Source organism: Trachymyrmex cornetzi, unplaced genomic scaffold, assembly GCF_001594075.2.
Source record: "Trachymyrmex cornetzi isolate Tcor2-1 unplaced genomic scaffold, Tcor1.1 scaffold92, whole genome shotgun sequence".
Lineage (NCBI taxonomy): Eukaryota > Metazoa > Arthropoda > Insecta > Hymenoptera > Formicidae > Trachymyrmex > Trachymyrmex cornetzi.
The window spans coordinates 1,928,149-1,941,835 of record NW_017300267.1 but is presented as its reverse complement, the minus strand read 5'-3'; the positions used below and the strand labels follow the sequence as shown (position 1 = coordinate 1,941,835).

The window sequence follows — 13,687 nt, the reverse complement described above, 5'->3', positions numbered from 1 at the left end:
GGATCTTCCATTCTTTATGAGAATTGTACCGTTCATAACATACACAACTTTTTCATACATGAAAACTTTGACAATGATATCAATGACTATGACATCGCTGTTATGCAAGTAATACCTGCATTCATATATAATGATTATACGAAAGCGGTTGACTTGGCGCCAAACGAAAATGTTCATAGGAAATGGGGTACAGTCTGCGGTTGGGGATACTATCTGGTAATAATAGTATTCCGACTTAAAATAATATTAGCCATTTATAAATAACTGCTATCCTTTTAATTTGCTTAACATCTACAGGATGTTCGGTAATGATTCTTTCGTGAGCATGGAAACCTGACGCGGGAAAACGTTTCCTTTTACTACTTGTGTGTTGCTTGCAGTAAACAACTCGCGCAATTAATCAACCTACGAGGTTGGACGATCATAAAGATCCTCAAATAAGAGATTAGACACCATACGTTTGGTATAACTATATTTTTGAGGACCTGCTTAAGAGAATCCCAAAGTCGTCTGTTTTACCAACTAAACGCGTAGAGTTTTTATGATATATTTTTGCATATATTTTTTTTTACACTTAAAAATCCCACAATTAAAGCAGAATAACGGAACGATTAGGAAACAAGGACCCTAAACGGTCAACCTAGATTTTTTAGTGCTGAAGTAATTCTGTGTGAATTTATATATTACACATATATGTAATTTTTTTTAAACTGCGCGCCGAAATTATTTTCGGTCTTATAAAGCCGATTAAACTATTGCGGTAATATCACAAATTAAATTGATAAGCAATTTAATAATTTGATGCTCTATCAGTATTCTGTTAGAGAAATTACAATATGTGTTGAAAATATGTAAATAAATTTCGATCTGTAAAAAAAAGGATTATGTACATGTATTATAACGGTTGAACCGATCGCGTTCTATATACTGTAATGCGGGGTCTACAATAGAAGTCGTAGCAGTCGTAGGGTCTTATGCGTAGAAAATTGACCAATCATAGTCGATTATTCTTCTCATATTCTACTGTGATTGGTTAATTTTCTACGACTTAAGACTCTACGACTGCTACGACTTCTATTGTAGACCCCGCTTTAGACACAAGACGTCGAAAAATCCGTAAGGAGAACTTTTTATGATATGCAGACATCTTAAGCAGCAGGAATACGAAGAATGCTCTCATTCTAGTCTACGTGTGATAGATAAGTACGTTTAGACATCCCAGATAGGAACATGACTTATTTACAAAATTATATAATATAATGATATTGTGTAATTATATAATATTATCTTATTTCCAATTGAGACATTCCAAATAGTACAAGCTTATGTACAATTTCATTACAGTTACTAGATGGTAAAATAAACCAACGATGGTGAAAGTGGCTCTTAGGGTCACTTTCACCAAGCTCAGTTAACTTAACCAGCCTAGTAACTGTAATGAAATAGAAAAAGATAGAAATAGTTCCATCTCTTTCTATTTTATTACAGTTACTAGGCTGGTTAAGTAAACCGACGATGGTGAAAATGACTCTAAATCTGGCAATCCGCGCATGCGATTGGATAATCTTGCTACTTACCCAACAAATAAAATTTACTAAAAGATGGAACACCAGGCCAAAATGAGACGCGATAATACATTAAGAGCTGTAAGCTTATTGACTACCGCATCACATTTTGCCGCGCGGCAAGCATTTCCGCGTTCAGTGTGCAGAAGCCATTAAGGTGACTTCTCATGCCGACGCTCGACGCTCATTTTCGGCGCCAAAATAAGTCACGTGATAGAAATTGACGAATATCAAGCATTAATTTTGATCATGTGACCTGTTTTTACGCTGAAAATGAGTATTGTAGCGTCAGGCTGGAGTCCCATGAGGTGTATTTACCGCGTATCGCGTAACCGCGTAACCAATCAGAAGCGATCCGCTGTTATGATTTCGTGTTTTACTGATTATTGATTGGTTACGCGGTTACGCGATACGCGGTAAATACACCTCATGGGACTCCAGCCTCAGGTGAAAATCCAGCTTTACTCTTTGCGGGTTCGAAACTTCGGAACACTTCTCGATTTAGTTACGGAACTGCCAATATCTAGGGGAAAAAATAAACTAAACTAAGCCGGTTCGGAATACAACGCCAAGTCGGCAAAGCGGCTAGTCTGCTCGCAAGCAAATGAATATGATTGTTACTAGATCCAACCAATCACATTCAATCTCTCAGCATGCAGGCTAGCAGCTTTGTTCGGTTTAAACACGTCCAATTCGCCCAATGTGATTTCAGCAATTTGCATATCGTCACCTGGCGGCAATCTCGCGAAACATCTCAATTTAAATTCTTCAACGGATATAGCGTGGCTGATTTCTGGCGTGTGGCGTTTATAAACAGTAAATGAACGTGAAATAAAACGCAGAATCGTTCAGTTGATGAATGTAAAATCGTAACTAGCCGTGTTGTGTCGTAGTGAAAAATAATTGTGCAACAAATCATCCAAAATGAATGATGTACGTAACGTGAAGAAAGAGAAGAATCAGCATATACAAGTTTTCGTGCGTGTCAGGTAGGTGATAACTCCAGATAATTATTTGTGTTGCTGACGCCTTATTGAGGAAATTGAAACTCTATACATAATTAGAGGTGTATAAAATTATCTTAATATGTTTTTTTTTAATCTTTGTTTCCTTGTTTCACAATTTTAATTAAAAAATAATTTTAATTAAATAAATATTAGCTAATACATTCATTTTTGTCATCTTTATTTTCTATGTTAATATTGGCTTGTTATCTTTATGAAACGACTTTTTTTCAATAGACCAATAAATCAGAGCGAGAAAATTGGAAAATCTAATTCAGTATTGGAATTGCCAACTAACAAAGAGGTAGTGGTGCATGAAAGGATACAAGGCAGTCATTCAAAAAAGTTCACGTTTGACAAAGTATTTGGACCTGCATCAAAACAGGTAGAAACAATATGTTTCTTTGTATTGTATTAAAAAAATAAAATTTTCTATCTTAAAACTTACTTTGAAGAAATATTTGTTTTAAAAAAGATTGTAATTTTTAGATAGATGTTTATAATGCAGTTGTTAATCCTTTGCTTGATGAAGTATTAGCTGGATATAATTGTACAGTTTTTGCTTATGGCCAAACTGGAACTGGAAAAACATTTACTATGGAAGGTGTTAGCAATGATCCATCATTACATTGGCAAAGTGTAAGTTGTATTATTTAAAAAAATATTAAATATTATTAAATATTATGCATCAAATCTTATCGTATTTCAATATATATAAATATAAACAATATAATAAATATAATTTGTATATATATAAAATTTAGAATAACTTTTTAAATTTATTATAGTACAAAGAAATAATTAGAACTTCCTGATTATTGAATTACAATAATGTTTGATATATAAGAAATTAAAAATTAGAATAATTTAAAAAAAAATAATTTACATCTCTATGTAATTTTAAATACAGCTAGTAAATTTTTTTCTTTTTTTATAGTATTCTAATCTTCTATAATTTCTTATATAAAATTTTGAATTAACTTTCATGTCTTGTCACACCTTATAAATGTGATAATATAATAGTATGCTTGTATAATTTGGATTTATTTTTATAGGATACTACAGCTGGAATTATACCACGTGCATTGAGTCATTTGTTTGATGAATTACGTTTATTGGAAGCACAAGAATATACAGTTCGAGTTAGCTTTCTTGAGTTATACAATGAAGAATTATTTGACTTATTATCACCTACTGATGATGCATCTAAAATAAGGTAATTTTATTATATTCTCATAAAAAAATATAAAAATTAGATTAGCATAGTGTTTATAATTCTTTAGGCTTTATGAAGATGCCACAAGAAAAGGTTCAGTAATCATTCATGGATTAGAAGAAGTAACTGTACACAATAAAAATGAAGTTTACAAGATCTTAGAAAAGGGATCAGAAAAAAGACAAACAGCTGCAACTTTAATGAATGCTCACTCGAGGTTACCATCTTAAATTAAAAATATGTAATGTATTTTAAAACTTTACGCTACTTATATATTTTTCCTTTCAGCCGTTCCCACACAGTATTTTCAATTACAATTCATATAAAAGAGAACAATGTGGATGGCGAAGAACTATTAAAAACGGGAAAATTAAATTTAGTAGATTTAGCAGGGAGTGAAAATGTTGGAAGATCTGGTGCAGTTGATAGGAGAGCAAGAGAAGCAGGAAATATTAATCAATCACTATTGACTCTTGGTCGAGTTATAACAGCACTTGTCGAAAGAGCACCTCATATACCATATCGGTAACACAAATTTACATAATAATAATATAATTTCATAAATACGAATATATAAAAAATTTTTTTAATTACATTAACATTAAAAAAAAGTTTAATTAATATCTATCTGTGAAATATATTGCTTTACTCTATTCTTTGTGTTTTTTTATTGTTCAGGGAATCAAAATTAACAAGACTTTTGCAAGAATCATTAGGAGGACGTACAAAAACTTCAATCATTGCAACAGTGTCTCCAGCGAGTATAAATGTTGAAGAAACTTTATCAACGTTAGATTATGCTCATCGTGCCAAAAATATTACAAATCGTCCTGAAATCAATCAGAAATTGTCTAAAAGAGCATTGCTTAAAGAGTATACAGAAGAAATTGAGAGACTTAGAAGAGACTTGTTAGCAGCACGTGAACGAAACGGTGTATATTTGGCGCATGAGAATTATAATGAAATGCAAACATTAATTGAAAATCAAACCAGAGAAATTGAAGAAAAAATAACACACATTAAAGTACTTAAAGAAACTATGGATAATAAGGAAGTAATTACACAATGATTAATTCATATTTTATTATAGTATAAACACTATTAAGTAATTAATACTAAAGTTACGGTATATTAATACTACTTAAGTACTTAATACTTATCCTAAATTTTATTTTTGTTTAGCAAATATTTAATGATTTAAAAGCAGAACATATCGCACAAACTGATTATTTGCATAAAACTGAGGAAGAATTAGAATGCGCTACACATGTTTTGAAAACGACTGAAGCTCTTTTAGAAATGACAGAACGTAAGAAAGAAGAACAATGTCATTTAGTAGAAAAACATGTATCTACAGAAAAACAACTTTTATCGCAAGCACAAAAACTCTTGGATGTAGCGGATGCGGCAACAATCGATGTAAATAAGCTTCAAGATAAAATTTCTTACAAGAGGTAACTACATTATTTTTCATATTTATTTATTATATTATTAAGCATTAATATTTTGTGATATAGATTAATGTTTCTTAAGTACTATGATAGCATTATAGTCATTAAAAAAAATACATTTAAAAATACATGTTTATAGACAATTGGAACAAGAAAATGAACATATCAGTCATCAGTTCCGAAGTAATATTTCAAAACAGTTTCAAGATATGGAAAATGATGTTACAGCTAATACACGAGAATTTATAGATTTTTGCACTTCTACGAATAGTAATATTGGTAAGTAAAAATTATAAGGATACACTTAACAAATGTGAGATATGTACATTATACAGATATTTTTATAGATTCACGAATGGAACTGTTTAAAAAGGATATTGATGCACTAGTCTACCATATGTCAAATGATATTGTTAATAAACAAAAATTAACAACAGATGAAATCATGAATAATATACGTAATTCGGTAAGTATTATTTACATATATGAAATGTAACATAAAAGAATGTATATAATAATTGTAAAAAGTAAATTTCTCTTTAGTACAAACACTATCACGAGTGGCTAGACACAAAAATGGCACATTCATCTGATATGACTCAGCATGAACGTAAATCTTTGGATGACATATCCCTAAAACTAACATCAAAAATTAATGATTTGATAGAAGTTAATAATATGGAAATTGTAAAGAATTTACGTTGTTTAAATGACAACGTATCTCGGAAGTTTGATGAATTATTGGCATATACAAGTGAATCTACAAGACAACTTTGTAATGATAAGTTGCAAGAACGTGATAATTTACATAAAAATATAGACACAATAAGACAGAATATACTAACTATTCGTCAAGGTGATGATAAAATCATGGAAGATCAAAAAAGGTTTACAAAGGTATGATTTAGTAATAATTCTGTTATCTGATGGTATTTTTTAAATAACATTTTTGTTTATTCTTTGATTAATATTTTAATGATTTTACTCAAATTATATATTGTCCTTGTTTTACAGTCGTTTGAAAGTCTTTGGCTACAATTTAACAAATTAAACGAAAACATGAAGGAGAATTATTCCACTGCATGTACCACCTTAAATCATGTTAATGAAGTTTGCGGCAGTACAACTAATGATATTCTCAATAACTGTCAAAAGGCTGTGGAAAGGAGTGAAACTCTGCAACAGGAAATTCAGAATGGTATAGATATACTCAAAAACGATGTTGTATCTAGCACGGAAAAGGTAACATTTAACTTTCATTAATTTTCAAATTATTAAATACTTAAAATAATATGAATAAGATAATACACTAATTCTATATCTTTTATTCTATCAGAATTGGACGTTAGCAGAGCAAATTGTAGAACATAGCTGTAATTTAACTGATGAACTTCAAACTGACTTAAATAATCACTGCGATGTACTAGCACGGAATGCACTACATGTCGAAAATAATATGACACAAATGAAACAAAAATTAAAGACAGATAATTCTTCTTCTATTGAATCTATCAAAGTAAATCTATTTTGTGTATATATTAAAATTATTTTGTACATATATATATATATACATATATATATACATATATAGATAATATATATATCTAATTGTTTTCCTAACAGAATATGTATGATACACTAGTACAAAGGAGTCATGATCACAAAAAGCTTGCAGAAGAATTAAAAGAGAAAAATCTGCAAATGTCCATAGAACTGAATGATAAGCTTGCAAGTAGAAGTAAACATTCGTCTGACTGGAATGACAAAACACTTACAGAAATGCATTCAATTCAAGGAAAAATTAGCAAATTCCTTGAGGATTTACGGCATGACACGCCTACAGGTAAATTTCTCATTTTTATACTTATATATAAATGGAGAGAGAGGGGGGGGGGGGGTAAAAAAATGTCGATTTTCGCCCTCAAGTTATATTTGAATAGACCTCGAAAAATCATTATTTAGATCATTGAAAAAGGAAACAGTTATTTGTCTAACAAGTCATGAGAAAATTATTAGAATGGCTTAAATGAAATTAATATTGTCAATTTTGACTATATTTGTGATACTTTTGACAAAAATAAAGAATTATTAAGCTGATCATATTAAACTGATTAATCAAGAGTCGGGTGATTTTGAATTTGTAATTATGAAAGAATTTGTACAGAGTGAATAAAAAGTGTGGAGAAATCTCGAAAAATATGAAAGATATCGAAAAATTTTTTAGTATTTTATATTTTAAATTTTGTGAGAAAAAACGAGAGTTTTATTGTAGTCCAGTGCAGCAACAAAAAACAAACTTAAAAATTCATTTAATATTTCTTTTTAGGTTTAACACCGGCAAGAAAAGAATATCAATATCCACGACACCTTACTGCAACTTCGCCACACGAACGAATTATTCAGAGATTTAGAGAAACAAGAAATTATCTCGACTATTCCGATGATGAGGTAAATATAAATTCAGAAATTGCATATTGCTAGAGAATAAATTGTAGGAATTATTGAAAATATATAAATATATATTATGTATTTACAGGACACAATATTGGTCAATAATAACTCGCCGAAGAAGAAATGTCCAAATGCAAATTAAATGCTTCAACTGGTAATCAGTTGCATTTTATATTTAACAATAAGAATTATAAGAATTATATATACATTAGGTCTATATAAGGATATTTTCTTACAATGATAGAATGTAATTAATGGAATTCTAAATAAATCTTCGACAGGAAATAATTCACACAAATCTATTGCAATATATTATATAAAGATATCGATTTATTCGTAAATTAGTATGTAAGTTATATTAACACATGAATTGACTGTACAATTATTTTTATAGTAAACATAAATAAACATTGTAAGTATTCCGATTGAATTTAATAACCAATTTTATGATCTTTTTTCCGACTGGAGAAAAAAATTGAAACTTTGCAAACTTATTGTCTTTATAATTTATATATACAATATATATACATATGCTATCCAATAATCAATTACAGCCACTTGCACTTAATACATGAAGAAATTCTCGAGAAATTTTAACCGTTTATTATACCGTTAGGGAAAAAAAATTACTACAAAAATATATAATACAAAAAATAAATTTTTTGTATTTATGTACAGAATTATAAGCATTAAAATTATATACTGTGAACGGAAAATATCCATTTTATTTATGGTGTAGGTGTGAACGAAAGATTCATTGGCGATAGTTGACTTCCAGGTGTTGCATCCGTTCGCGCTCTTTGCTCAATCACAGGATCCGTTTCATTCATATCATCCACCTAGAAAAATAACGAAATTTAATTGTTTTGCTAATTACTATTAAATAATATTACTTACCACCATAGAAGTTTCTTCTACTTTCACTCTTTTTTCAGCGATAACTCGTAATAGCACCTTTGCTTCCTCTTTTGTTTCATCAAACTGAAGGCACTTTTGTGCATAGTGATTAGCTTGATCCAATTGTTCCTTCTTTAAGTGATATTGTGTGAGATATTTATATGCATGACTCAGTTCTGTTCTATCGACACTTCGAAATTCGTCCATTACAAAATCTGCATAAGCTGCCGCTGCATGATCGTGTTCTCCTAATTTCTCATATAGTCTGTAGCAAAACAAAAAATATACATATATTATTTCTATCATTTCGATACTACATATCAGATACATACGTTGCTAATTTTAAGAGTGCCATTCCTTCTATATCGCCTACATTGCATGCCTTGTAATAACATTTGAGTGCATCTTGAATTTTATCTTGCTTTTCATATGCTTCGCCCAAGGCTAGAACCATCCTACTATCATGGGGCCTTAAAAGCTGAGCTTGCTTATAATAATACAATCCATAAAATGGCATTTTCAAGATTTCGTATGTCTGACCCAAACCATACCATGCTCTATAGTCTCGTCTGTTCACCTCTAGCAAGTTGAAAAATATAAATGAAAAATGTGATATGTTGTGGATGCAAACAAAAATTGTGCAAAGAATTTACCAATTGCCTGTCTATAACTATGAATAGCACCATTGGTATTTTTCATTTCCATAAATTCATGACCTAACAATGTCCAAGCTGATAAATATTGAGGATTCATTTTTAATGCTCTATGAAAATACATCACTGCTTTTTGATGATCAGCTCTTAAACTGTAATAATTTCCTAAAAGAGACACCATTTTTTAAATATTTCTTAAAAGTATATTTTCCTTAAATATGAAATTATGCTTTTCAAAGAGATGCACAATTAATACGTACCAACTATACAACAAGTCTCTAATCTGTATTTATCTATCTCTGTAGCCCTGTGTGCTAAATCTGCTAATTCAACTTTCATTTCTTTCACATAAAGTAAATTCGAATATGTATCCATGTTATCAAGGCAATATGGATCTTCATCTATTATTCTTTTGAAAGTTTCTATTGCATTATCAACATCTAAAATAAAAAATGTTTTTATGACATAATATTAAAGCAACTTATTGCTTATTATTATAGAAGATATTTAAAAGAAAATATATTTCAAATAATTATGAATATGTGCGATAGATTTTACTAAATTCTAAAATCAATTTATATAATCAAGAAAGAAAATTAACTCAAAATATTTCAATAAAGATTATAAACAGTTGTTTATTCTAAATATTGAATTCGCTAACTCTTGCCTCTTCTATAATGCACTGCAATTGCAGTTTGAGCTAAAACATAACCATTTTTCTGAAAACCCATCGATTGCAATTGACAATATAATGCTAAGCCTTCATCTATGAGCTGTAATTCTAAGTACATGTGTGCCATAAAGAAATATTTCATCCAATGATTAGGCAGGCATAAGCTCTCCAGCTTCTCCCTGTCTGTGATTAACGCAGCCAGTTCTAACCATGCACCCCAATGCATAGGCTCCTTATGAATAGATTCCACTAGAACGTCTGTAGCTTCTCTAATGAGTTGCAGCTTCTTCAATGTTACTCCAAAAAGATATAATCCATAACCATCTAGTTTTGATGCCAAATGATCTGACCTTAGATCAGCACAAAGGTATTTTAGAGTCTCGTTCTTCAGAGGATCTGGCGGTACATCCGTCATGTCGTCTATCTTCTTTTTCTCCCCTGATAAATAACGTGAATACAAATGTAAAAATCTAATCTTAGGACTTACACAGTCCATTGTGAAATAAGCCGCTCTATCGTATTCTTTTAGATCAAAGTATGTTTTAGCTAAGGTATAAATATCCTCTGCTTCGCTGACCTCTGGTACCTTGGCATGTATAGTCAAATCATCTATATCTACATTTTTCAAAGAATAATTTAATTCCGCTAACCTGTAACAAACAGACATAAGCGTGGAATCCTAAAAGTGTACACATAAAGGGACTGTAATACATTTATTCAAGCAAAAATTCACCATTTGGTAGTGTGTAGCAAACCGCGCTGGGAGCATTCGCGTATCGCATGCAGAAGATCTGATTTAACCTCTTTAAGATTGAACTTCACGGATTCCTGCATTTTGCTCAGATTAATTGATTCTTCTACGTTATGTCACTTACAAAAATAACAGCATTTAATGTTACACAGCCAGAAATAAATTCTTGTTTAATTAATCTACATTTCTTGATGTGACTTGCTCGTATGCCGGCATATTTGTTGACAATCATATATACATACACATGTCACATATACCTCCATATCCACATAATCCAACACAAATATTCGTGCATGGAACCTACTAAAGGCTGCTACATATAAAACTATTTAAATGCATAAACAAAAAAATAGTATATTATTTTTGCTAAATAACAAGATAATATTTAGCAAAATATGTATTGGATATTTCATCGACCAAGAAAGACTTTTGCGCTAAATTGTTGTAGTTGGAGATTTTCATGAGCACCTGCCTTTTCCAAATGACGCATTTTGTCGCATTTTGTAAATATGCGGATGTGGACTGTCGACATGTGGAGTAATACAAAGAAATATATTCTGAATTATAAGAAAAAAAATATTTAATAAAGAATATAATTCAAATATAATGTCTACGTATCGTCTGATTTCATGGGTAAGATAATTATAAATAAAATATCCAAACTCTTGTTCTGTCATTTAACGAGAACTTCTGTCGTGCATGTACATACACACATCGCGAGATTGAATTTTCTGAATATATGTATATGCTGAGTAAAAACAAAAATTTCAACTTTCAAAATATAATTCTATAGCAGATTTATAAAGAATTCGAAAAATCTTATGAGCATATATATCTTTTGTAGGGTGCAAATTCCCATGGTCAACTTGGACAAGGTTTATTATCCGAGCAATTTGTTCTACCTCAAGAAGTTGATTTATCCAGATGTCCCTTGAAGCCAGAACTCATCAGGAAAATTGTCGGTGGTGCTGGACACACACTGATTTTAGACACGAATGGTCATGTTTATTCCTGTGGTTTGAACAACAAAGGACAAGCTGGAAACATCGAGCAAGAAAATATTCTGATATTTCAAAGGATATGTGCTCTTGAACATGAAGTAGTGATTGATGTCTGCTGTGGATGGGACAGTTCCATGGCATTAACAAGGAATGGCGAGTTATATGTATGGGGTTCGAATCGTTATGGACAATTAGGTTTGGATCCTTCAGTTTTTCCTTCAATACCTCATCCCCGCAAAATTTCATTTGGCGAGAAAATAAAGAATATTTCAATGGGTCTGCGACACACCGCCGTAGTAACAGAGAATAATGAACTCTATGTTTGTGGATCAAATAATAGAGGGCAATTGGGTTTGATTAATCCAGAAACCATGAAGCCTTACACTCTTCTTGATGCATTCATCAAAGGTATATAACAAATCATACTTTGAATAATTTTTATTCTGTAAAAATGAATGTATAAATTAAAAAATTCTAAAGATATTAAATTTCCTCGAATATCTATTAATATATTTTTTTATTAATTTTTATATTATTTTATAGTGTATTTATAGCTTCAATATTTACTTATCACTCTTATAGGCTGAATTTTATATCATTTATTTTATCACTTGTAACTTAAATAGTCGCACTGACAACCGTTTTATTGAAAATACATTTCATTATAAAAAAAATGAAAATATTTCCACTTAATTAAAACACAGGTGAACAGTTGCAGAACGGACAATGCAAGGAAACGTCGAAAATGTTACCTGTGGTCAGTATCATACTATAGTCCTAACAAAAAAGCAAACATATAATATATATGTCTTTGGTGATAACAAGCACGGACAGCTGGGATTTTTTCCTAAAACATCTTCTGAAACACGATTATCGCAACCTTTATGTATTCCGTTCTCTGGCATACAACATGATACACCAATTCATATTCATACAGGCTGGAGTCACATAAATATCTTGAGCAGTAAGTAAATTAAATTCACTTTGTTTTCGCTACATATATTAAACCATTCATATATACATATTAAAATATACATATAATTTCAGATGGTATTATTTTTTCGTGGGGAAGAAATGACTATGGTCAATTAGGTCGTTCTTTATTGAAATCACAAAATGGAATTTCTACGGAAGAAAGACTTCAGTGTATAGAAAATATCCCGAAAATCATTCAACTTTCAGTTGGATCGGAGCATAATGTTGCCTTAACCGGTAAATTATTATATGCGATAAAAATATACAAATTTTAAAGAAATAAAAGACGTGTCAAATAATTACAATTTTATGTAACTGGGAATTTATTTTATTATATATATCATGATAAATAATTTAATTTTACAGATAATGGAGCAGTGCTGTGCTGGGGCTGGAACGAGCATGGAAACTGTGGTAACGGAAAAACGGAGAATGTTTTACGGCCGGAATTTCTTCCAATGCCATCTAATTCCGTTGTCATTCTCGCGGGTACTGGCGCAGGACATTCATTCGCTGTGCTAAAAGACACTAGCTAATTGCGATATTATATTATTGCAAATTTGTTATTTATTAAATATTAAATCGTGTACCTGCAATAAAGTATTTTTATATCTTGACGTTGCTGGTCAATTCGTTATTTTATTGCAGTATTATAAAGCAAAGATAAGTAAAATCAATAATGTAAAATTCCTTATTCATCTTCCATATTTTATATACAGTGGATATAACGTAAGTTTCATTCTCTAAAGATTAAATATAAATAATGAATAAAAACGATATTTTTACATGATTTAACTGTTAGTTTCATTTTTCTAATATAAAAATTAGGAGCTAATTGTTCCATTTTCGGGTAAACTATATGGTAATTTATCTACTACTGGATAAACAAAAGAATAACAGCATAAGAGAGTAAGACTGAGCTACAGTTTACCAAAAGATGAAATAACCCAACCTAAATGTAAATGCATAAAAGCGATCTGATTTTGTTATGTAGATAAAACAGAAGTTGTGAAATGTACAAATCTTTATCAAGAGAATAATAATAATAAT

At 30.4% G+C, this 13,687-nt stretch overlaps 3 protein-coding genes across 3 annotated transcripts; 2 read left to right on the top strand and 1 right to left on the bottom strand.

Moving 5' to 3' along the window:
* The first annotated feature begins 2,343 nt into the window (after nt 1-2,343).
* LOC108769539 (Kinesin-like protein at 61F) lies at nt 2,344-7,963 on the top strand. Its single transcript, XM_018520568.1, has 16 exons — nt 2,344-2,554; nt 2,807-2,954; nt 3,059-3,208; nt 3,625-3,785; nt 3,853-4,002; nt 4,074-4,310; nt 4,464-4,839; nt 4,968-5,239; nt 5,376-5,515; nt 5,584-5,702; nt 5,780-6,133; nt 6,251-6,478; nt 6,573-6,752; nt 6,860-7,079; nt 7,563-7,684; nt 7,773-7,963. The coding sequence occupies exons 1-16, from the start codon at nt 2,490-2,492 to the stop codon at nt 7,827-7,829; spliced, it is 2,979 nt and encodes a 992-aa protein (XP_018376070.1). The 5' UTR covers nt 2,344-2,489; the 3' UTR covers nt 7,830-7,963.
* Nucleotides 7,964-8,415: 452 nt separating this feature from the next.
* Nucleotides 8,416-10,870, bottom strand: Cdc23 (cell division cycle protein 23). Its single transcript, XM_018520579.1, has 7 exons — nt 10,644-10,870; nt 9,905-10,560; nt 9,498-9,677; nt 9,238-9,402; nt 8,917-9,163; nt 8,585-8,849; nt 8,416-8,526 (listed from the first exon to the last, which is right to left on the bottom strand). Exons 1-7 carry the CDS (start codon nt 10,742-10,744, stop codon nt 8,416-8,418), a joined length of 1,725 nt encoding a protein of 574 aa, XP_018376081.1. The 5' UTR covers nt 10,745-10,870.
* A 373-nt stretch (nt 10,871-11,243) lies between these two features.
* Nucleotides 11,244-13,226, top strand: Sergef (secretion regulating guanine nucleotide exchange factor). Its single transcript, XM_018520599.1, has 5 exons — nt 11,244-11,294; nt 11,506-12,070; nt 12,375-12,626; nt 12,710-12,874; nt 13,004-13,226. Exons 1-5 carry the CDS (start codon nt 11,268-11,270, stop codon nt 13,171-13,173), a joined length of 1,179 nt encoding a protein of 392 aa, XP_018376101.1. The 5' UTR covers nt 11,244-11,267; the 3' UTR covers nt 13,174-13,226.
* The last annotated feature ends 461 nt before the right edge of the window (nt 13,227-13,687 follow it).